At 41.7% G+C, this 24435-nt stretch overlaps 1 protein-coding gene across 1 annotated transcript; it reads right to left on the bottom strand.

Moving 5' to 3' along the window:
- Positions 1-928: 928 nt before the first annotated feature.
- Positions 929-23378, bottom strand: LOC126284065 (vitamin K epoxide reductase complex subunit 1). The gene is made up of 3 exons (XM_049982694.1): positions 22986-23378; positions 22386-22495; positions 929-1851 (listed from the first exon to the last, which is right to left on the bottom strand). The coding sequence occupies exons 1-3, from the start codon at positions 23141-23143 to the stop codon at positions 1619-1621; spliced, it is 501 nt and encodes a 166-aa protein (XP_049838651.1). The 5' UTR covers positions 23144-23378; the 3' UTR covers positions 929-1618.
- Between the last annotated feature and the right edge of the window lie 1057 nt (positions 23379-24435).

The following is a 24435-nucleotide window of genomic DNA, read 5'->3' as shown; positions in this document are numbered from 1 at the left end:
AGAATTGAATTTCTTGTTCCCTCTGCAAGACTACGTATTAAGAGAACCTCATTTCCTGTCAGATGCATCGAACTGAGTCGCAAATGAATTCCAAGACTTGAACATTGTGTATAAACTGACCTATCTAATACTTTGCAGTTCGCTATTGTGCATTTTTCATGGAGCTACTGAGAGTTTAGTTATTATCTGTAATGCCAACTCAGCAAGCAACATCATTTCATTTTATCATGGCTTTAATTTGCAGTGCGGGGTCTCTGAAAAGAAACTACCAGCAGATGAGACAATATTTCAGATTTTATTATTTAATCCATACTAAGACCAGATGAAATACTTGCTTGCACATGATTTGTGCCTCTCCATTAACTTTCTGTGACATTATTAATTACAAGTGGCATACTAGATACGAAAGTATGCAATTTAATTTACATTTCTACTGAATACAAATAAATTACATCTGCAAAAACCTCTAAGGTTTGGTAGGAATAAGCTTCTACTGTCATGATCACATGCAAGTGGTTGTGTATGAAATTTTAATTTTCTTTGTGTTTATGACTAAGATCGCACTGCTTGTCTTCCCCAATAACTACCTATGTTAATCTAGAAGTAAATGGGATAAATAACAACCTCATAAGTTCCTCCCAATTACAGTTAGTGCAAGATATTTTTTCAGATTATTAACTATTATTAAAAATATGTGTTAACTGTTGTCTCAAAATCTTTGTAATATATGTGGTACATAATTTTTTTAACAATTTCATGTTTCTACACACTGGCAATTTATGTAACACATTTGCAGATGCTTTTTCATTGACAACATGATAGGTGACCTAACAAAAACATGAGTTCAGTGATTTCTGGCATAGGAAAATCTAAATGGAACTCTTAAGCATCCAACCTTTTTAGTATGATGGTGAGTATAAAGCAGAAATGGAAATCTCTGAAGCATTTATTTATCCATTCACAAAAGAAAATTAAGGAACATCCAGACAGCTTAGGAAGCTCAGAATATTTCTAGGACCTGCATGTCCATACTATTCATTTGATGATTACACAAAAAAATTATGAACAGGACATGACAAAAGAATCAGTCTTAAATACTTAAATATAGAATGCTTCTTATAATAATGAAACATATTATGACAACATATCTACAAGAGTATTTGTAAATGATGTCTTTTAAAAGGTATTCTTTCAATTTTATATTTTTAACAATGGCACAGTATCATTGGAATAAGTATACATTTGGTACATCTTGTCATCTTTAAAGCTCTTGATTAAAAAATCCATATGACGGAACTGTTCTAGTAAAGGCAGGACATAAAAATTCAGTCCTAAAATAGAAATGGTTTCTTCCTAAATGTCAGACTTTCATTTACTTGTTGCTTTTCTGTACTTTTCAAACAAATAATCCAAAAATATATGGTTCAACTTTTGTACTTTATTTGTCATTTAATAGTTTGGGCAGTAAAGTACATGTAGCACCTTTCCCCATTTTACTTGTTGACTTAACCATGTTACTGGCCTTAAAATATACCCTGAATGAGATCACTCTTCATTCCTGTTCAAGGAATGGTATTTCAGTAGCACAATGAGCTTGTAACTGTACAAATAACTCATTTTAATTCTTTTTCTTTTTGGACGTAGTTTTCTTCTGAGTAGAACTAGGAACTTTTCGTAACTTCAGTATTACTAAAACTAAATTAACAAGATTAACAATATATGTTGTAACACATATCACACAGAAATCATAGAGTACGAAGTACAGAACATATGCAAGGTAGACAGAGCCGAAGTTAGATAGGATAGCCATAAACAACTGAATCCTGCTTGCTACTACACTGCTCGTGAAACCTGAAACAAAGAGCATCAGCAGTTAATATTTGACCACATTTAATTTATAGCTATAAATAACTTACATATGTATAATTGAAATGAAAAGCATTGCCTTTTAAATTCATTTAAGACTAGTGACTATAGTTTTCAAGTAAATGCTTCAAACTAAAAATTCTTCTTACTCAGTTTCATGGGGAAAAAAAAAACATTGACTGGTGCCTTATCTGCTGAAATTTAACTCTAACTTCTAGTTCTATTTAGCTGTGACTACTATTTAGAAACCATACTGACTCTCCTGTCTCTTAATGATTTGTGCTTGTGAAAAATGTCAAGGTGAACTGTGGAGCAGATTGCACAAAAAGCTAAACCTACTGTCATGAATGGTCAGGTTAGTTGATTTGGTATGAAGAAGGAATGCAAAGGCATAAAACCTCTAATAGGAAACTTTGGTGTTAGAAACTACTTTGAAGCTCATTACTGCATAACTGTTCACCAACAGACCAAATAAGTGAGTGCAGAATAATGAATATGTCGCACTCACCACAGAGGAATACTGAGACATGACCGTGTACTCATGAAACAAGTTATATTATTGTCTGACATTCTATTTTGTGGTCATACTAAGTGTTCTTAATGGAATATATGTTCAGAGCAAAATCAACTTATATGCATAATGTCATTCAGTAGAAGTAAATGGATATAAATCTGCACTCTTTCAAACCACACAAACTGTACGTTCTCTCTATATTTCAAAAGATCGAAGAGTAGTAGATTGACCACAAGCCATCTCTCTTTAATGTAGGACACATATCTTACTGCTTCAAAATAAGCATGTACAGGGTGTTAAAAAGTGTCAAATACTTTTACAGGTGGTAATACTTATCAGAACAAAAAATTATCAGTCAGGCAATACTTTCTACCTACAATAAACATTGGTTTGGAAATGGACAATTTCTGTGATAAACACATACTTATAGGAGTTCATCGTGGTGCCCATTCATGACAGTGCACACATTCAAGACGTGATCCTCTAGTGTCTGCACATTGTTGTTTGGTGTGGCATAGACCGATTCCTTCTAGTGTGGGAGGGGGGGGGGGTTTACATCTTAGAATGAGCAGGCCAAGGTGTGCCACCTCCTCCTCCCCCCCTCAAACCAATCCACTGGTCCTGAGATGTCTGACAGATGTTCGTGCACAGTATGTGCTGGTACACCATCATGCTTGAACCACATTTGTATTCATTGCTGCATGGTACAGCCTCCAGCAAGGTAGGCAATATATTAATGAGAAAGTATAAGTAATGCAGCCTAGCTAACCTTTGTGGTAGCACGTGTGGTCCTATTAATCTTTCACCAAGTATGCCTGCCCATATGTTGATTGAGAATCAGTGTTGATGCCCTCTTTCCTGAATCACTTGGGGATTTACATCTGCCCATACATGCTAGTTACGGAAATTCACAGCACCATCTCTTGTGAATCTTGCTTCATCAGTAAATATCATGAACAGTGGAGCTGTGACATACTTCTGCAACAGCTAATGACAGAACTACCATCTGTCATGAATGTCCTGTGGCCTTAGGGCCTGAATGCACTGTTCATGATACAGGTACAGCAAATGTTCATGAAGTAACTCCCAGACAACAGACTGAGACATGACTTCAGCTGCTGCTAATAGTACCACATTCAACCCAGGTGTTTCTTTCACCAAATATAGCACACGCTCCTCCCTGTCAAGTGTGCAGACTGTGTGGGTCCTTCCACTGTCAGTTCTTCTGAGTTGCAAGGGTATCTGTGTCCCTGAGACACTGGAAAAGTCTGCCGAACAGCTTATCTGAGGGCACCCTGCACTGCAGATATTTTTCAGGATGGTGGGCATGGGCTTGCAGGTTACATCCACTTGCTAAACCCCAGCAGAATGTCATAGCCGCCATTTCACTTGTCATGTGGTTAGGCCTCCATTGCTAACGAGAGCTGGGAGGGCGAAAATGTAAATGCACTACACCATTTGTACATACAAACAGTGGAATAATAGTAAATACATTGGTGAATACACATCTGTAAGAAGGTAAAACACCATGATACGTACGCAGTGTACCCAGTGCTATACAGTACGGCACACAAATGTGACAAAAATTAATGTAGCCTACAACACACCTTGAATCACACAACTGGCTATAGACCACCTAATGGTAGGTATAGTACTGAGTGTAAGATATAATACACTGCTGACACAGTTGATGGAGCTACAATACAATGACAGTGCTAGTATCTGCCCAATTGTCATGCAATCCTTTATATAAACACATATATCTCAGAAAGCATGTATTTCCTGACCCATGTTCATTGGACCTATTTCCCTCGTTTTGATGAGTACTACCATACGACCATCTTATACACACTGATCAGCCATAACGTTATGACCACTGACCTTCTATTGATATAACCCATCCAGGTGATAGCTGCATCACCTGTTGAGGAATGAGTGCTAGTCTGATACACACACAGTGCATGGAGTACCAGTGAGCACAAGTGTAAAATGAGGCAGGCACACATTCAATCTCACTTTCACCAAGAGCAGATTGTGATGTCAGAGAGGCTAGGCACATACATTTCGGAAACTGCACATCTTTTTAAGGGGTTCAAGGAGTGCTGTGGTGAGTGTCTCCAACACTTGGTGAAACCACATCCAGACATTGTGGGGTTAGGTGGCCACCCATGATCACAGATGTCGGACGACGTAAGCTGGGCAAACTGGTAAAACAGAACCAGTGGTGAACAGCAATGGAATTAACATCACACTTTACTGCTGTGCAGTGTACTATGTGTCTGAACATGACTGTCCAGTGAACACTCCTATTAATGATCCTCCACAGCTGACGAGCCTTGCACGGACCAATGTTAACACCATGACATCGGTAACTAAAACTGGAATGGGCACGTCACCATCAGCACTGCATGGTCTTTTAGATCCTGATACCTTCTTCATATTTCTAATGGGAGGGTGGAAATCCATCATCTTCCAGGGCAACAGCTCCTTGACATCTGTGCTGCGGGACAAACACAAACTGGCAGCACCTCCAGTGTACTCTGAGGAATACTTGGGTGGCATCCGTGGGTCCGGTGGAGCTCGTACAAGGCACCATGATGGGTAAGGAGTACCATACACGGGTTACAGACCATGTAACGCCTTCATGACAATCATTTTTCCCAGCAGCAGTGGCATTTTTCAAAAAGATAACATGACATGTCACAAGGCCAGAAATGTGACAGAGAGGTTTGAGGAACACAGTGATGAGTTCCAATTGAAGTGCTGACTCCCCCAGCTCATCAGATCTGAAGCTGATTGAAAACATTTGAGTTGTGACTGAACATGTCATCAAAGCACCCCCCTCCCCCTCTGCCCAGAACTTACACCAATTAGGTAACTTGTATGCAGATGAGGTGACAACTGCTTCAAGTGACCTACCAAGGCCTCATTGCTTCCATGCCACTGTTATCCGTGCCAGAGGTGGACACACTGGTTATTAGGTAGGTGGTCATAATGTTCTGGCTGGTCAGGAGCTGGAGCAGAATTGCCAGTTCAACATGCTGCTTGACTATTCCAAGGCAAATACAATCCCCTCTGTGCTACAAGAGTTGATCTATCACTGACAGGTGATGGAAATTAATGTATGTATGACACCCTTTTTTCAGCTGTTTACCAATTGTGCAACCAAATATTTGAAAGAGCATTATATTTTCATTTTTTTAGAGAGAGAATATATTCACTAGTCAAAATCCCTCAAGTAAGAACAATATGTACCATTCCCCTACTGTAATTTCTGGATTTTTATGTTTAAGATAGAATGTTAACCCTCCCTTGGAATATACACTGAAAATAATTCACAGATTACACAAGGTTGTGCATGATCCATAATCAGAACAAACTGCCTTCTATTACTCTTCATGAAAATCAGCATCACAAAAGAAGTTACTAATACTGATGTCACACTCATTGATCAGTTACTGAGGAACACTTCTGACAGAGGAAATAAAAACTGAATTTTATGGCAAACTGATGAAGTTACTATTGGAAAACTCCTATTAATCCAAAGACTTTTATTTAGAAACATGTAGCTTACATAGTGCAAAAATAAACTTACGTTAATGAACTAAATACTTATCAGAAGTGTATAGCAGCACATCCCTAAAGTGTGTAAATGATCATACCCATCAAATTAGTCATGCCATGGCACTAGTTAACAAGTAAGAGACCAAATTATGAGCTTGATCTGTAAACTAATTTAAATAACAAGTTAATTATAGGTTCAAAAATAGCTCTGAGCACTATGGGACTTAACTTCTGAGGTCATCAGTCCCCTAGAGCTTAGAACTACTTAAACCTAACTAACCTAATGACATCACACACATCCATGCCCAAGGCAGGATTCGAAACTGCGATCATAGCAGTCACGCTGTTCCAGACTGTAGCGCCTAGAACTGCGCGGCCACCCTGGCCGGCTAATTATAGGTCCCAGTAAGAAACACTACCTATCAAAACTAAATTAATCAAAATATTTACAGTAAATAAATAATTATTACATCAATAGTTTTTTTATAGATGAATGAAGACACACTAAACAATTAGGTGTGACATGTTTGGTTAAGGAACAAAACAAAAACTCAGTTGCAAAAGAGAAGTACTACTTCTACATCTAAATGGACAGTCTGCAAATCACATTTAAGTGCAGGCAGAGGGTTCATCGAACCATCTTCACACTAATTCTTTATTATTCCAATCCCGTATGTGTGTGGAAAAAACGAATCCTATATCTTTCCGTGCGAACTCTGATTTTCCTTACTTTATTATGATGATCGTGTTTATCCCTAATTAAGTCGGCGCCAATAAAATATTTTCGTATTCGGAGGAGGAAGCTGAATATTGAAATTTCGTGAGAAGATTCCGCCGCAACGAGAAACTCGTTTGTTTTAATAATGTCCACTCCAAATCCTGTATCATTTCATAGACACTCTCCCCCCCTGTTTCGCGGTAATACAAAACGTGCTGCCCGTCTTTGAACTTTCTCAATGTACTCCATCTGTCATTTGGTAAGGATCCCACACCGCACAGCAGTATTCTTCAAGAGGACAGACAAGTGTAGTGTAGGCAATCTCTTTAGTAGATCTGTTAAATTTCCTGCTAATAAAACGCAGTTTTTGGTTAGCCCTCCCCACATTTTCTGTGTGTTCTTTCCAATTTAAGTTCTTCGTAACTGTAATTCCTAGGTATCTAGTTGAATTTACAGCCCGTAGATTTGACTGCTTTATCGTGTAATCCAAGTTTAACGGATTCCTTTCAGTACTCATCTGGATGACCTCATACTTTTCGTTATTTAGGGTCAATTCTCAATTTTTGCACCATACCAATATCTTTCCTAAATAGTTTTGCAATTTGTTTTGATCTTCTGATGACTTAACAAATTGGTAAACGACTGTATCATCTGCAAAAAACCTAAGACGACTGCTCATATTGTCTCCTAAATAGTTTTCGCTTACATAAAAAAAAGGGACAGCAAAGGGCCTATAACACTACTTTGGGGAACGCCAGAAATCACACTTGTTTTACTTTATGACTTTCCGTCAATTACTACGAACTCTGGCCTCTCTGACAGGAAATCACAAATACAGTCACATAACTGAGACGATCGAGGAGGCCCAAACGATTCGATCTAATTGTCTAGAACGTTCTTCAAACCAATTACGAACACCTGTTGCCCGATGGTATGATGGAGTGTCATCCATACATATCCCATCGTTGCTGGGGAACATGAAGTCCGTGAATGGCTGCAAATGGTCAATTATAGCTTCAGTGCGACCCGAGGACCCAGCCTATTCCATGAAAACAGCCCACACCATTATGCAGCAACCACTAGCTTGCCTTGTCGACAATTCGGGTCATGGTTTCGTGGGGTCTGCGCCACACTCCAACACTACCTACCATCAGCTCTTACCAACTGATTAGGTCTCGGTTTTCCAGTTGTCTAGAGTCCAGGAGAGTTGCTGTAGGCGATGTCGTGCTCACAGCTTAGACATTCACGTCTGCCGTCTGCTGCCATAGCCCATTAACGCCAAATTCGTCGCACTGCCCTAACCGATAAGTTCGTCGTACGTACCAAATTGATTTCTGTCGTTATTTCACGCAATGCTCATTGTCGCTTAGCACTGACAACTCTATGCAAACTACGGTGCTATCGGCCTTTAAGTGAGGCTGCCGACAACCACGTTACCGTGGTGAGAGGTAATGCCTGAAATTTGGTAATGTCGGCACACTCCTGACGCAGTGGATTCGGAATATTGAATTCCCAGCAGATTTCCGAAATGCAAGGTCCCATGTGTCTAGCTCTAACTACCATTCCGAGTTCAAAGTCTCTTAATTACCGCTGTACGGTCATAACCACGTCGGCAACCTTTTCACATTAAACACTTGAGCAAAAATGATAGCTCCTCCAATAGACTGCGCTTTTATACTTTGTGTCCGCGATACTAAGGCCATCTGTGTATGTGCATATCGCTAGCACTTGACTTTTTTCCCTACAGTGTAACGTACATATTTCTCTCATACCTGCATAAATTTACAAACTACAATATTTGATGATCCAGAGATTTATGTTGGCTTCTTGAAAAAACGTGTTGTATTCCATTATTAATTACGATAATGTTCTGATGCACTCGGGTTCGTAAGTTTGTAGGCGGCGAATCCGATTCCGTTGTATTTTTACAAAGGTTATTTTGATGCAGAGAATATGTAATGAAACCCAGGCTAAGATCTCCGTCATCTTATGGATGTTCATCGCATAAGGGAGAGGTGTTCTTCGCGATATTTCTCTCTCTTAAGTACACTTCAATTTATACCGTCCGTTCATAGCTCATAGTTTGCACTCTACAATGAATGTGGCCAGTCTGATTGCACGTTGTACTGAACACATGTCGGGCATTGAGTTCCGATTTTCATTTTTCGCCATGTATATTACTTTACAATGCTTACAATTGCAGCACCGGAAAACAGTCACCTAATACTACGCCAAGTAATATTTGCTGAGGAAGTACATCACTGCAACGTTATTCAGGTGCGCAGGTTATCCTTATACGTATAGAGGATGTAGCCTGTCTCCACGAAATTATTCTGGCTCTACCATGACCCTGTAAAGCGAATAAATCTTCGTCACAAGTGAGCAGATATTTCCTTCTGATTTCTGAACAAGAGAAAATTGAATCAAACAACTAGCAACCTTGTCCTCTTCAATAACATGACAGCCCATCATAGTAGTATTGTTAGTTATTGAGATGTCGAAAACGTCTCGTTCTATGGGATGGCGCAATTCTGCTTTTCGGCGCTAGACTGAAGAAGATCGTAGCGATCTGAATTGAAATTTTATATACACTACTGGCCATTAAATTGCCACACCAAGAGGAAATGCAGATGATAAACGGGTATTCATTGGACAAATAGATTATACTACTACTGACAGTCGAACATTTTCTGTATCTACAAAGGCCCGTACAGGACCTGCAATATGCGGTCGTGCATTATCCTGCTGGAATGTAGGATTTCGCAGGGACCGAATGAAGGGTAGAGCCACGGGTCGTAACACATCTGAAATGTAACGTCCACTGTTCAAAGTGCTGTCAATGTGGCGAACAAGAGGTGACCGAGACGTGTAACCAATGGCACCCCATACCATGACGCCGAGTGATACGCCAGTATGGCCATGACGAATACACGCTTCCTATGTGCGTTCACCGCGATGTCGTCAAACACGGATGCGACCGCCATGATGCTGTAAACAGAACCTGGATTCATCTGAACAAATGACGTTTTGCCATTCGTGCACCCAGGTTCGTCATCGAGTACACCATCGCAGGCGCTCATATCTGTGTCAAGGGTAACCGCAGCCGTGGTCTCCGAGCTGATAGTCGATGCTGCTGGACACGTCGTCGAACTGTTCGTGCAGATGGTTGTTGTCTTGCAAACGTCCCCATCCGTTGACTCAGAGATCGAGACGTGGCTGCACGATCCGTTACAGCCATGCCTGTCATCTCGACTGCTAGTGATAAAAGGCCGTTGGGATCTAGCGCGGCGTTCCGTATTACCCCCCTGAACCCACCGACTCTATATCCTGCTAACAGTCATTGGATCTTGACTAACGCGAGCAGCAATGTCGCGATATGATAAACCGCAATCGCGATAGTCTACAATCCGACCTTTATCAAAGTCGGAAACGTGATGGTACGCATTACCCCTTCTTACACGAGGCATCACAACAACGTTTTACCAGGCAACGCCCGTCAACTGCTGTTTGTGTATGAGAAATCGATTGGAAACTTTCCTCATGTCAGCGCGTTGTAGGTGTCGCCATCGACGCCAACCTTGTGTGAATGATCTGAAAAGTTGATCATTTACATATCACAGAATCTTCTTCCTGTCGGTTAAATTTCGCGTCTGTAGCACGTCATCTTTGTGGTGCAGCAATTTTAATGGCCAGTAGCGTACGATCACGCAGATAGGTGTTATTTACTAAGTCTTGGTTTATGTTGTGTATGCGTCATATCACGACAACCTCTGCAACCATGCAAACGTAATACACGAGCAAAGGCGTAATTTAATTTCTTATTTTGGGTTTGTTAGCTGTGGGTCGAAAGGAGAGTTTAGACTGACAAAACGTCGCAGATTCGAACCCAGTACTCAGAGTGCATTCGGATTTTGATCTGCATGAGCTTCGCAATGGGTAAGAGAAGGGATGAAAGTTATCAATGCAGCTGTAATTTAAGAAACTGGAAGAACCTGAGGAATTTGAAAACCACAACGACGGATGATTGTCTAAGAAAATTTAGTTATTATAATAAATACGGCTACTTTCGTCGTAAAGAATTGGCTCGTCGAGATGAGGACTAAACTGTGAAATCCTAAAAAACCCCGGTAAAGGATCATTTATCCGGAGGTAGCGATGTCCACCAAGAATGTGATCGGATGAGGAAAGGACTTAAGAGTGGTAACAACAAGGCACTGAAGACAATACCGATGCCAGACTTCAAATATGATCACAGAGAAGTAGAGCAGAGCAGATGAGTTGTCTCCCACGGCTCAGCTACGACGAGAGAAATCCCATCTGCATTCAAAACCCGTCAACCAGATTAAGGAGGGACAGCTACAGAGTCAAGGGATCCGGAACAGTAAGGGCAAAAGGCTGAAAATGTAATGGATATCAGTTGGACTGTCAGTAAGAAATCAAAGTGACAGACACAGATAAGGAAACACGTGGGCGCCGGGGGCGAGACCAATAGCCGTCACACCCCGATCGATCTTAGGCAAAGCGCTGAAGGGGAGACAGCATCCACCAATCGACGAAGTGCTACTCCTAGGACGGCATACAGGGTGCGACAGAAACAAAGGCAAACCACTCCAAAGCCATCCAAACGAATCAAAGGAGGAATGAAAGAGGCAGCAGGCAATGGATCAGGGTCGAGTGTACTTCTGATCAAGTTCATAGCAGGAGACGCTCCCAAACCCTACCAAACGGACGCACGTCTAAGGTATTTCAAAACGTCGTTATAAATACCATCAGACTTCAAGAAGAGTATAATAATTCCAAACCCAAAGAAAGCATGTGTGGACAGGTGTGAAAATTACCGGACTATCATTTTAATAAGCCACGCCTGCAAAATACTAACACGAATTCTTTAAGGACGAATGGAAAAACTAGTAGAGGCCGACCTCGGAGAAGATCTGTTGGAATTCCATAGAAATGTTGGAGCACATAAGGTAATACTGACCTTAAGAATTACCTTAGAAGTTTTTCTAGCACTTGTAGACTTACTGAAAGATTTTGACAATGTTGACTGGAAAACTCTCTTTCAAATTCTGAAGGTGGCAGGGGTAAAATATAGGGAGCGAAAGGCTATTTACAATATGTACGGGAACTAGATGGCTCTTATTAGGGTCGAGGGGGGATGAAAGGGAAGCAGTGGTTGGGAAGTGAGTGAGACAGGGTTGTAGCCTCTCCCCGATGTTATTCAATCTGTATATTGAGCAAGCAGTACAGGAAACAAAAGAAAAATTTGGAGTAGGAATTAAAATCCACGGAGAAGAAATAAAAACTTTGAGGTTCGCCAATGACATTGTAATTCTGTCAGAGACAGCAAAGGACCTGGGAGGGCAGTTTAACGGAATGGACAGTGTATTGAAAGGAGGATGTAAGATGAACATCAACAAAAGCAAAACGAGGATAACTAAATGTAGACAAATCAGGTGATGCCGAGGGAATTACATTAGGAAATGAGACACTTAAAGTAGTAAATGAGTTTTACTATTTGGAAAGCAAAATAACTGATGATGGTCGCAGTAGAAAGGATATAAAATGAAGACTGGCAATGGCAAGGAAAGTGTTTCTGAAGTAGAGAAATTTGTTAACATCGAGTACAGATTGAAGCGTCAGGAAATCTCTTTCTGAAAGTATTTATATGGAAGTGAAACATGTACGTTAAATAGTTTAGACAAGAAGAGAATAGATGCTTTCGAAATGTGGTGCCACAGAATACTGAAAATTAGATGGGTAAATCACGTAACTAGTGAAGAGGTACTGCACATAACTGGGAAGAAGAGGAATTTGTGGCACTACTTGACGAGAAGAAGGGATTGGTTGGTAGGACATGTTCTGAGGCATCAATGAATCACCAATTTAGTACTGGAGGGCAGCGTGGAGGGTAAAAATCGTAGAGGGAGACCAAGATATGAATACACTAAGCAGATTCAGCACGATGTAGGCTGCAGTACGTATTGGGAGATGAAGAAGCTTGCACAGGATAGAGTACCATGGAGAGCTACATCAAACCAGTCTCTGGACGGAATACCACGACAGCATCTGAGAATACAAACCGTAGTCAAAGAGAAAACACAGAACCAGTTCAATTGTCCGTGAGTCGTCCACTAACGTGAGAGGCAAAGAATTCGGAAGTCGATGCTTAGCGTGGAGAGCCGGACAGGGCACTCCACCAGGGTAAGAGCAACAGTCAAAAAGACTGCACAACCACAACGTGGGGATGGCTCGTTACGTACAATAAAACTATGGCTTAGTGTGGTGTGACCGATAGAGAGGCAACATAAACGGTGAATTCCTTCCGAGGAACAGAAGGAGCTAGAACGATGGAACAGTAGTCTCCTTGAAAGTGCGGAGTTCATTAGAAGGTGTACGAGACCAGCAGACGCTGATCCATGTCCGTGTGGCAAACGTTGGTTTTGTCGCAACTTTAGTATGTAAAGCATAGACGGCTTGGAAAGGTAACATTCGTAAAGAAATGGGCTTTACGCTGCTGCATTGCATCATCGCACCACATAAGGCGATTCTATTTACATTTCTACGGGGGCAGTTCTAGGCGGCTATGGTTTTCACTCACTACTGACTGCACTTCGTGGTTGAGAGTTGATCATAGCCAGGTGTCGATATTCTCACATCTGATTTACAGTCGTTCCATTGACAGGAACTTCTTGCCTGAGCGCAATAGTTTAATGTAAAGGTGACAGTTTAATGTAAAGGTGGTATCCAAAAGTTCCTGAAATGGCAGCCGAGTAGTTACGAGTTCTCTGAAATATCACTAGGTCTTACTGCCTACATCCTCCTAACAGTACGCAAGTGGCTTCCAGCTGAGCTGTTTGTTTGCCATACTTCCTTTATGTAAATTGGAGGAGGAGGGGGAAAAAGGAACGTGAAGGGACTAGTGATGTCATCTGCTTCGGGACTTTATGCGGAATCAGCGGCGACGAGTGAAAATGTTTGCCAGACAGGTAATCAAACCCGCGATCTCCTAATAACTAGGCAGCTGCATTAACCACCCCGACACAGTGTTCATCGCGAATGTGCAGACCATCTCGGCAAGCTATCCAGGCCACCACACATTCTCACCTAGAGCCACGTCTTCACATTCTCCGTCCGTGTTCTCCATGATCACTAATTATAGATTCCCGCTGGAGGTCGAACGTAAATGTGTATCCGCACTGAAGGTGCTCATTCACTATCGATGTGAGTAGATTATATGAATCCTGTTTCTTTGAGTTTGCAGTTTCGCGACTGATGTCTCGAATGAGCATCATCACTGAATACATTTTTGTTTTAAAGCTGCGGAAAACTGCTGAGGAAAGACACCAAACGTTGAAGCAAGCATTTGATGGCAATGCTCTAGTTCAGATACTGACCAAATAACAGTAAAAGATCGATCGGCCTTTCAATCGTCAATTGCAGTTTTCACCCCACAACAAAATGTTCATAAAATGTGGGATCTGATGCCGTGATATCGTGGACAGACCAAGCGAGACCTATGTAAAACCTTGGGAATAAATTATGGTACACAGGTACTTATTCTGTCAGTAGAATTGAACGTGAGAGTGACTGCAGCGAAGTTTGTGCCACGAGTGCTTGAATACCACCAGGAGCAAAATCGGGTGGAAGTCTGCAGGGAATTTAAACAGCTGCTTCTAAGCAACGTAAACTTACTTTCAAGGTTGTCACAACTGATGAGAGTTGGATTTATGGTTACGACACGAAAATAAGCAGCAGTGGTTGCAATGTACGGCAGTTCTTTTCTATCTCGAAAGAAAAAAAAAAAAACTCTGCAAGTGACACGTATCACATTAAACCCTTAACGTCTGAATAAATTTGTAGATGAGAGATAAAAAAAATTGCGATACTTTAGAGGTACCCGAAAGACTCTGGAGAATGCAGCACTTGTCAGAAGCGTTGGTAGCTTCATTAATAAATCGCCTATCGGCAGTGGCATTCAAAACCAATTAACCTTCCAGTTAGTAGCACAGCACTGGGCATTAAGGGGTTAAATCCTCTGGCCAAAGTGTTTGTCTCTTCTAGTCAGCAGTCAGTAAAAACTTCTATTCCGATGTTCTAAGACGTTTGAGCCGGGACATGAGGGGTAAACAGCCACAGCAGGGGGCCCACGAACGACTGAGTTCTCCAACATGACAATGCACGACCGTATACGACCCAAATTATTCAGGAATTACTAACGAAAGCAAGTACTATTGTTCCCCAACCGTAGTACTCATCACTCTTATCAACGTGTGAATTCTCCCTCTTTCCCAAAACGAAAGTTACGTTGTAGGCGAAGATTTGATTTAGTGGAAGAGATTCAAGAGCAGTCGCGAACGGTATTAAACGTCTTACATCTACGGCTACATGGATGCTCTCCAAATCACACTTTAATTGCCTGGCAGATGCTTCATCGAACCGCCGTCACAATAATTCTCTATTATTCCAATCTCGAACAGCGTGCGGAGAAAACGAACACTTGTATTTTTCGCGCTAGCTCTGATTTCCCTTTTTTTTTTTTTTACCATGATCGTTTCTCCGTGTATAGGTCGGCGTCAAAAAAATATTTTCGCATTCGGAGGAGAAAGTTCGTTAATGAAATTTCATGATAAGATTCCGCTGCAACGAAAGACGCCTTTATTTCAATTATGTCCTCGCTGGGGCTTTCGACAACCTATGGTGGCCGGCACTGTTCGACAGCCTAAGGAAGTTGGAATGTCCTGGGCCCCTGTACCGGTGCCTGCTAGACTACTGCCGTAACCGGCGGGCGGTTTTGCGGTGCCCGGGGCGGGCGGTTGAGAAGTCGATCACCAAGGGATGCCCACAGGGCTCGGTCTGCGGTCCCATATTCTGGGATGTAGGCCTCGAGCCTGTGTTGGCGGAACTAGGAGAACTGCGACAAGTGCGAGGCGTAGTAGCGTACGCCGATGACATCCTTCTAGTGATAGAAGGTGACTCTCGGGCAATGTTGGAAGTAAACTGCAACGCAGCGCTCAACGCCCTGCAGCAGTGGTGCCACAAAGTGAAGCTGAAGCTGTCTGCTGAGAAGACTGTGTATATCTTGCTGCGCGGCCGTTTGGCACGTGGCCCTGTACTCCGAATTGCTGGCGGTGCCAACGATGGAGCTATCAGGCGAACACGCATGGCGAGGTATCTGGGAATCCACCTCGATGAGTCCAGACTGTTCTCTGCGCATATCGAGATCGTATGTCGCAAAAGCCAGGCCCTCTTCCACAAGATAGCCAGTATTGCAAACAAGCAATACCATCTGCCATTGCAGACATTAAGGCTATATCACTCGAGCATTCTCGTGGCCATCACGGCTTACGGGTCGAGTGTCTGGGCTCATAGGCTGAGACAGAGAAAACCTGCGGCGGCGATGAGGAGGCTGCAGCGCCAAGCGCTGTTGCGCCTCACTGGAGCATACAGCACGACTTCCGCCGATGCGCTACTAGTCATCACAGCAATCCCTCCACTTGACCTGCTGGTCAGGGAAAGGGGTGCGCTGTATTGGCTCCGGAAGGGAAATCCGGATGGGGTCAATAACATCTTAGGCCGACCGGCAGACAGCGCTGCTGAAGTCCGGAACTGGCTCTTTGACGAGTGGCAGCAGAGGTGGGACGCGCTCCGCACAAGCAGGCGCGTGCACCATTTTTTCCCCAACGTGAGAGAGCGGATGAGACTTCGGTTTCTGAAACCCTCACGGGGATTGGTGCATTTCTTGACAGGACATGGGCCCTTTTCCACCTACTTGTGTAGGACTGGCAAAAGAGAAACCACAGACTGTGACTGTGGCGAGGAAGGAACCCCGGAGCACACTCTGTGGGACTGTCCACAATTTGCTGAAGTACGGGAACAACTGCCCTCTAACAGAGATGTTAGAGCGCTACTCCGGAGCAGAGAGCACTGGAGGGCGCTCAACACTCTTGCGTCTGCAATATCCGCACAGGCTCTGGATCAATATTTGCAGCGGAGGGCTTTGGAACTCGTGAGGGAAAGAGCAGGAATGCTCCATGACCCCGACACGACTCCGGAGACCAGCAGCAATGATTCAGATGACGACTCATGGGCTGACGATGACTAAGTAGCGACAGACTCTAGGCCAAGAACCCGGAAATTCCGGGCTCGACGATGGGCAAGGCCTGGCTAGCCCGAGCCGAGTGCTGTGGACCCTGCTACCCGCAGGAGAAACGTGCGCCGGCTGATTGCCCATTGTAAGCGGATGCTACGGCGGCACCACCTCCACGCGGTTCCCCGTGGGCACTGGACGGCAGGTCGCGAGACCTGAAGCCCGGTGGCAAAGAGTGCTCCTCTGTGGATATAGAGGGTCCGTTCCCCCGCACAATGGTGACGGTGTGGGGGTAGTTTTTCCAAGACCGCTTCCTGCGGTGGCGACGCTGGGGTAGAGTCGACCACTCGCCCATTGTGGAAGGTAAACATTCTGCTGTTCATCAGTACTTTACTAATAGTTCAGTCGTCTCACGGCACTGCTTAGTAATTGATGCAGGGCCACATAGATAGATGATACATGCGAATTTCAATTATGTCCACCTCAAATCCTGCATCATCTCAGTGACGCTCGAGATAATACGAAACGTGCAGCTCCTCTTTGAACTTTCTAGATGCACCCCATTAATCCTATCTGGTAAGGACCCCAGACCACGCAATATTACACCAAATGAGGACAAAAGAAGGTTTCCAGGATACATGTCGATAGTGTCAGAAGAGCTGGGATCGATGTATTCACTCGCAATTCTTCGGGAGCGCCGGCCGGAGTGGACGAACGGTTCTAGGCGCTACAGTCTGGAACCGAGCGACCCCTACGGTCGCAGGTTCGAATCCTGCCTCGCGCATGGATGTGTGTGATGTCCTTAGGTTAGTTAGGTTTAAGTAGTTCTAAGTTCTAGGGGACTGATGACCTCAGATGTTAAGTCCCATAGTGCTTAGAGCCATTTGAACTATTTCTTCGGGAGCTAACGCATACCACCTAGTACCATTAGTAGCTCAACGTTGTGGAAACCGTTTGACGGTTATCAGAGCGATCTCCAGGCAGAAATAAAACTTCTTACGAGCAGCCATTAATGTAAGGTATCAAATTTCTTGCTTTTACTCTTGTTATCAAAAGAAACAACTTTTATAAACGTGAAGCTGAGCACCAAGATGTCTTTTTTTCTTAGAAATATCTTTGCTTTAAACGGCCACAACCTGTGGATAAACTAAAGTCGTGAACGCAGAAATAAATATTTTTAATGTTATCGACATTTTTTGTTGCTGTAATGGGTTTTGTTACGTGTTCCACCACCTTGAGATCTTTAAACGTTAATCCTACAAATAGAGGAATGGCCTGCAGCTAAAAGATGCGTATACAGTAACATGTATTGTATTAAGTAGTCTCGCACGAAGTGGAATTCAATGAGAAATATTAACACTGGCTCATCATTTACCACTTGTTTATGGAAAAATGCATTGCCGATTACAAATCTCCATTTTGACAATTTAAAGCATCTCACTAATTTAAATCACGATCCATTAAACAAGATTCTTAAAAGTGTCCTGGATGGAAATAAGTTGAATCATCCAATATTTAATTATGGATCACCATTTAATGTCATAATGTCATGTTAAATTTTATTTGGCAGCTGTGGTGTTCCCAGCAACGAAACAACTAAAAATACTTCATGAATATAAACTCAGATCTTTGCAAGATTTTTACTAGATGCAAACGTTTGAAGCTGAATCTGTAACTGAAAGGGAAAAGGAGTGAATATATGAATCAAAAAAATTAGAGGCATCTCGGAAGTGGACAGTTTTAACTACATCTTTTTGAAACAAACATCTTGTTATAACCCCAAATGAAAAGCCATTTATAACTATAAATTTTTTGAAGATCAGCAGAAACCGGTCGTCAATAATAATATTCATTAATGCTATTTTGGCTAAAGAAACTTTGAGTTAAATATAGACCGCACCTCCCTTTTTGCTAATATGAGAAACTTCAATCACCTTGTTATATGCTTAAAATGAGTAATAAAAAATAAGGTAATCTGGCCACTCGCCCCAGATGTGTGTGAGCACCTGATTTCTTCTTAGGCTGTTATTTTGTTATGTTTCGTGGAATAATCTCCAGCACAGAATTTGTTTACGAACACGGTAACAAAAATACAGCTTAGAAAACGCTAATTTAAAAAACGAGATTTGTGCCTTTGAAACTTCATTTGTAAATATGATTTTTTTTTTTTTTTTAAATTTAGCAAGCGTTTTTCACTGTAAGTTAGTTGAAACGTGCACCACAGCCACAGTGTACACCATCCTATACTACGGTTAAGGTAGTGTAAGACAACTGCAATCTTTATCCATCACGTGTTCAGTGACTGACTGTAGCAGTTTGCTTTGAATGCGTTCCTAGATGCCAGAACAGCCTAAAATCATCAAGTGCGAGAAACGACGGCGCCACTTTCTAGGTTGAGGACATTCTCCACGAAAGCTCTGATTAAATAATTACCACACAGCAGTCTTCACTGAAAGAAATGGTCATTCCATGCGAGGCTGTGTTTTTTTTAATCTGTTAAGGATTTATGATTACGATTAAATAAAAGAACGTTCATGAAAAAAATGGCGCAACTATACCATATTGAAGTAACACAAGAGAGGAAGAAACAAAACACTGAGAGACCTACTAGATGAGGAGGCTCTGCAGGACTTACTCTAGCTACACACTGCAAAAACGAAATTGCCGGCATCTGCAGAAACATCAGAGAAAATGCGTCTCCGACTCTTACGATTACGCGATAAGTCACACAAATCTGAAGGCTGCAAATTCAACTAAATACTTAGGGATTACAGGGATGATCACATAGATAATATTGTGGGTAGAGCAAACCAAAGACTGCGAGTAATTGGCACAACACTTACAATGTGCAACAGGTCTACTAAAGAGACTGCTTACACCACGCTTGTCCGGCGTAACCTGGAGTATTGCTGTGCGGTGTGGGATCCGCATCAGGTGGGACTGACGGATGATGCCGAAAAAATACAAAGAAGGGCAGCTCGTTTTGTATTATAGCGAAATATTAGAGATAGTGTCACAGACATGATACGTGAATTGGAGTAGCAATCATTCAAACAAAGGCGTTTTTCGTTGCGACGGGATCTTCTCATGAAATTTCAGTCACCAGTTTTCTCCTCTGATTGCGAAAACATTCTCTTGGCACCCACCTACGTAGGGAGAAATGATCATCGCGATAAAATAAGAGAAATCAGGGTTCACACAGAAACATTTAAATGCTCGTTTTTCCCGCGTGCCGTTCGAGAGTGGAACGGTCGAGAGACAGCTTGAAGGTGGTTCATTGAACCCTCTGCCAGGCACTTTATTGTGAATAGCAGAGTAATCACGTAGATGTACGAGAGACACCCAGGGACGGTACAGCTTCTTCAGCCATAATTTAAGAAACGGGTATTTGCTTTTAAATTCAGTGTTAAAACTGTCAATTGTATTTTATTTTGCATGACACTAAGCGTTACATTTTCTCGTATTTATTTACAATCTCTGCAGGCTACATTCTTTTTCAGAGTGTATGGTGAAAGACGCTACGTGCTATAAAATAAAGGAGAAAAAGTGTCATTTGTACATCGGTTATACGACTCGTTACAGAACAAAAGTTCCTTAAAGCAGGCCAACTTTTTATTCTTTTAAATTAATGTTATACACATAAAAATATTTATTTACACATGTCGCGACTTCATGATGGAGACGCAGCATTATAGGAATGACAGAAATTTTAATGTGCGTTTTTTTTTTGTACAATAAATTGATCCGGCAAGTATTTTGATGTCAGTGTCATGTAAACAGCAAAGATGTTAGCGGAACAAGCCTGAACCAGCGTTCAGCTCTGTAACTGGGAATTGGAAAGATCGCACCGTAACATTATCAAGAAGGGTCCCCACTACTGTCCGCAAGAATTTCCTGTTCCAGATCAACCTGTGGGATATTTCCGAATGGGATGGTATCGGGAATTTTAGATCGTAAGTTTGAATGTCTACAGATAACGTCTAGTTTAGCCTGCCATGCAAGGTACGTGAAAACATAAAATACGCACCATTACGTGACAGAATATTGCATAATGTTAAAAGTGGTGTTCGGAGCACAATTTCCAGGCCCGGGTTTGTAAAACCGGTCTATTATGGTGGCTCAGACGTGATCTTTGCGTCAGCTGATACAGCTTTCTAGTATTTCCCCTTTATAGCAAAAAAAACACCGATACTGACGTTTCTTGTGCTATACATACTGAGAAATAAGAAAATAATTGTACTTTTGTAATTTTGGGTGCTGTGACAGAGAAACTCCCACATGTTTTATCACTTGACATAGTTTTCTTTCCGCTCATTTTTTACCCACGAAACAGAAACATTACCTATATTACCTTCATTACACCGATAACGCGTTAGAACACTATTTACTTCTTTAAACAATAGGTGGTTACAGTTTTCTAATTTGAAAAAAAAAAAAACTTTTCCAGTTTAAAGTAACACTACTGTTTTTACTGTTACATTTCACTGACGACAAATTTGCAGTGAATAAAATAAAAATATTTTTTGCTGACGACCGCTGTTGAATACCCTTTGACTGGAAGAAACCCGTTGCCATATTGTATGATTTCGTTCTTTTCCATGTATCGTATAACTATTCACTAAGCGTAACGCAGAGCTTATTTGTTGACAGACTTCAAACTACCTCTTCTGCACAAAGCCGGTAACCGACCGCCTTACAGGACTTCCGGAACTCGGTAGCCACCTGTTGCTCCTGAAGCCCGAAATCTGTGGACGCCAGAGCGCTGAACTTTGACGTTCCACAAATAGCCAAGAATTTTTATCTTCTGCGTATCGCAAGAGGTCGAGCAAAGCCTGTTTCGTATTTCAAAGAAATAATACTGCGAGAAAGCTTTATAAATAAGAGCTAAAAATACCTAGATTCTCGGGAAAGGGTTACACAGACTGATGATCTCTTAGTTAGTAAGACTCTGCTGGAAGTATTACAGAATTCCCTTGTTACGAATGAGTCAAAAACGTTAAGAAACACAAACGCAAAGGCATTGTTACTAACAGTACCAATATTCACAAACTGTGTCGTAATGAAAAGTGCTGAGGAGTAGTCTCCTTAAAGAGTTATGCATAATTTCAAAACACAGCATAGAAATTCCTATTCAAAGCAGTCATTAGACACGCGTACGATATGGAGCCCATCGTTTGATACTTGCGTCTTGTTCATTTACAACAAGATAAGTATAACTTTCCACTGACAAACACAGAAACATCTGTGGTGAAATTTTATTTATAATTTTTACCAACTTAAGATGGGAAGGCAATGATAATGCAGAAACTAAATCCCGAACAATGATTACTACACCAGAGGTATAAAATAGTTTTTATGCACCCCAATATTGTTTATTTACTGGTCATGTGTGTGTTGTAGATATTTTATAAAACAAATCTACTGAAAATAGTGGTATGTGTGTGTGAGTGGGAGAGGGGGAAGAAGAGTAAGATTATGAGATGACCTGCAGAAGGAAATACAAAACAACAAACCAAATGAAACATGCCTACAGCTGAATATATATGCTCACAAATTGTATTAAATTTCATTTGGCCTTTGAATTACATCTATGAGCAATAATAAAAAAAGACAACTGTATGTACACTACTTACTCAGAGCGGCAAAAACACTGTAGAAAAACATCCCAATAAGGCCATTGGAAACATGTAGGGCGGAATCTTTTCCCAGCGTACGATGCACAATGCCGAACCCTTTTCCGAATCTGTAATTTGGAACATACAAAACTTGCCATCCGTACAAGCAATACACAAATAAACAAACAAAAAATTGGTACAGCTATTAACGTTTCTCTATACATATTAATATTTTCGGTATCAGTAATTACTGTGTCTGGAGGCTACAAGTTAACTGCATTGGCAAATTTACTGTTTACTATAAACATTTATCACGAAACCTGATGCAGAAGAAAATTTACTGGGATGCAAAACAAATAGAGATGCAAAAATTTACGTACAAAACGCTACGAGTTTCATTTGTGCGTATATTACGCAAACGGCCGTGATTCATCAAACTTTACCCTATCATTTAAAAATTATCCACCGCAGTGAGCACAAAACAAACATAGCTGAAGAATTAAAAGTGCTTGTTACATGTCACCGAGAGCCAAATAACAGTGCACGCACATTCCAAATACGTGAAAGTAACACCTCGAAAACTTGCGAAGAATTAATTTGCTCTCACGGGGTACTCACTCTGACATAAACGCTTTTGAGCAGCTCATGTGTTCACTAATGTCACACACGGGTTGGTAGTTGGCATCAGCTTCTTTCGATGTTTCAACAACATACGCATAATACGACAATCCCATCCCCAACAGACAGGAAGCAATTATAGCACCGTTCAAACCCATACCGAAAATTATTAGAATCTCACACGAAACACAAACACAGCGTCCGACAGAGCTCTTAATAACAGATTTCCTCCTGCTGCACAAACAACGTGCGACATGCGACTCACGAATTCCACGATTAAACTGCCGGCAACTCTCAACAGATAGCAGCAGCGTCTAGAGAAGATATCGATCTTACGCGGTATGCTGGTAGTTAAGGCGGCGCCCAGTAGATGGCAGAGTCTGCACTATACGAAACGTAGCGGCTGAAATGTAGTGTCGCGCACACCATTATGCAAGAAGACAAAGTGCATTGGGCAGAGACTGAGAAAGGAAGAGCTCTGATAAAATTTGTTTCCGTAGTCTCGTCAACAGTCGTGCCACATTGCCCAGCGGCCAAAGCAAACTATTCCCCGTTTGTGTACATACAGATATAACTATCGACGAGTTAAGTAAATTTCAGTTCTATCCTGCTTCCGTTAAGTTCAACAGCGACTGCACGTAACAATATACTCGGCACACAGGCGTTCACACAGATAACTATTCCAAAAGATATCAGTTGAAAGGTTTTCAAATTAGCATACTGTATAGCAAATGTCAGGAGACGAGATCAATATTTTAGAGACGGAAGAACGTATGAAAAATTTATAGTTACGAGAGTGCATGTAACCTTATATAAAACAATTACAGTCGTGTGAATTCGATACCGAGTAAAAACCTCTCAAAAACGATCAGTAGCATAAAAACAACGTTTGGTTGAGATTTTCAGTCCGACGATCATTTATTACATAACGGCCTATAACAGAAAAGCAAAAAACAAAAGAAATAACCACATTACAGAAGTAGAATAAACAGTACTCTTAGAAAAAATTATGAAAGAACCTATTACAAAATCACAATAAAAAAGGATGTCAGTCAGTCATAACAGAGGAGATATCTACTGGAGATGGTAGTCCATCTTTCCTGGTTTCCAACTTCATCTCCCACCCTATTTCTTCCAGAATTGTTAATACTTGATCCATCCATAGCGTCTTCCAGCAGGCTGAGAATGAAGGCCTGTGCATGGGAAGGATCTATCAGCTCGAAGGGTAAGGCCAAACCACTGTAGCCTCGTGTGCCCTAATATTCGGCCAATGTGCGGTTTTCGAAACAACTGGTAGAGGTCTTCTTTCTTTCTTCGTTCCCATTTACCCTCCGTAGTACTGTAGACGGGTCCAAAGATCTTTCGAAGTACCTTCCTATCGAAGGCACAGACTGTTTCTTCAGCCGTTACTGACGACGACGCCCAGATTCTACAGCAATAAAACAGTATA

Source organism: Schistocerca gregaria, chromosome 1 (assembly GCF_023897955.1).
Source record: "Schistocerca gregaria isolate iqSchGreg1 chromosome 1, iqSchGreg1.2, whole genome shotgun sequence".
NCBI lineage: Eukaryota > Metazoa > Arthropoda > Insecta > Orthoptera > Acrididae > Schistocerca > Schistocerca gregaria.
Note: the sequence above shows the minus strand (reverse complement) of the source record. Positions and strands in the feature narration are given on the sequence as shown.

Excerpts from the sequence above, each read along its gene's own strand:
- LOC126284065 (XM_049982694.1), bottom strand. The coding sequence starts at position 23,143 with ATGGGTTTGAACGGTGCTATAATTGCTTCCTGTCTGTTGGGGATGGGA. Across the intron at positions 22,496-22,985 it reads TCAAAAGCGTTTATGTCAGA|ATTCGGAAAAGGGTTCGGCA; the intron begins GTGAGTACCCCG and ends TCCAAATTACAG. Across the intron at positions 1,852-22,385 it reads CAGTGTTTTTGCCGCTCTGA|GTTTCACGAGCAGTGTAGTA; the intron begins GTAAGTAGTGTA and ends TCTTTGTTTCAG.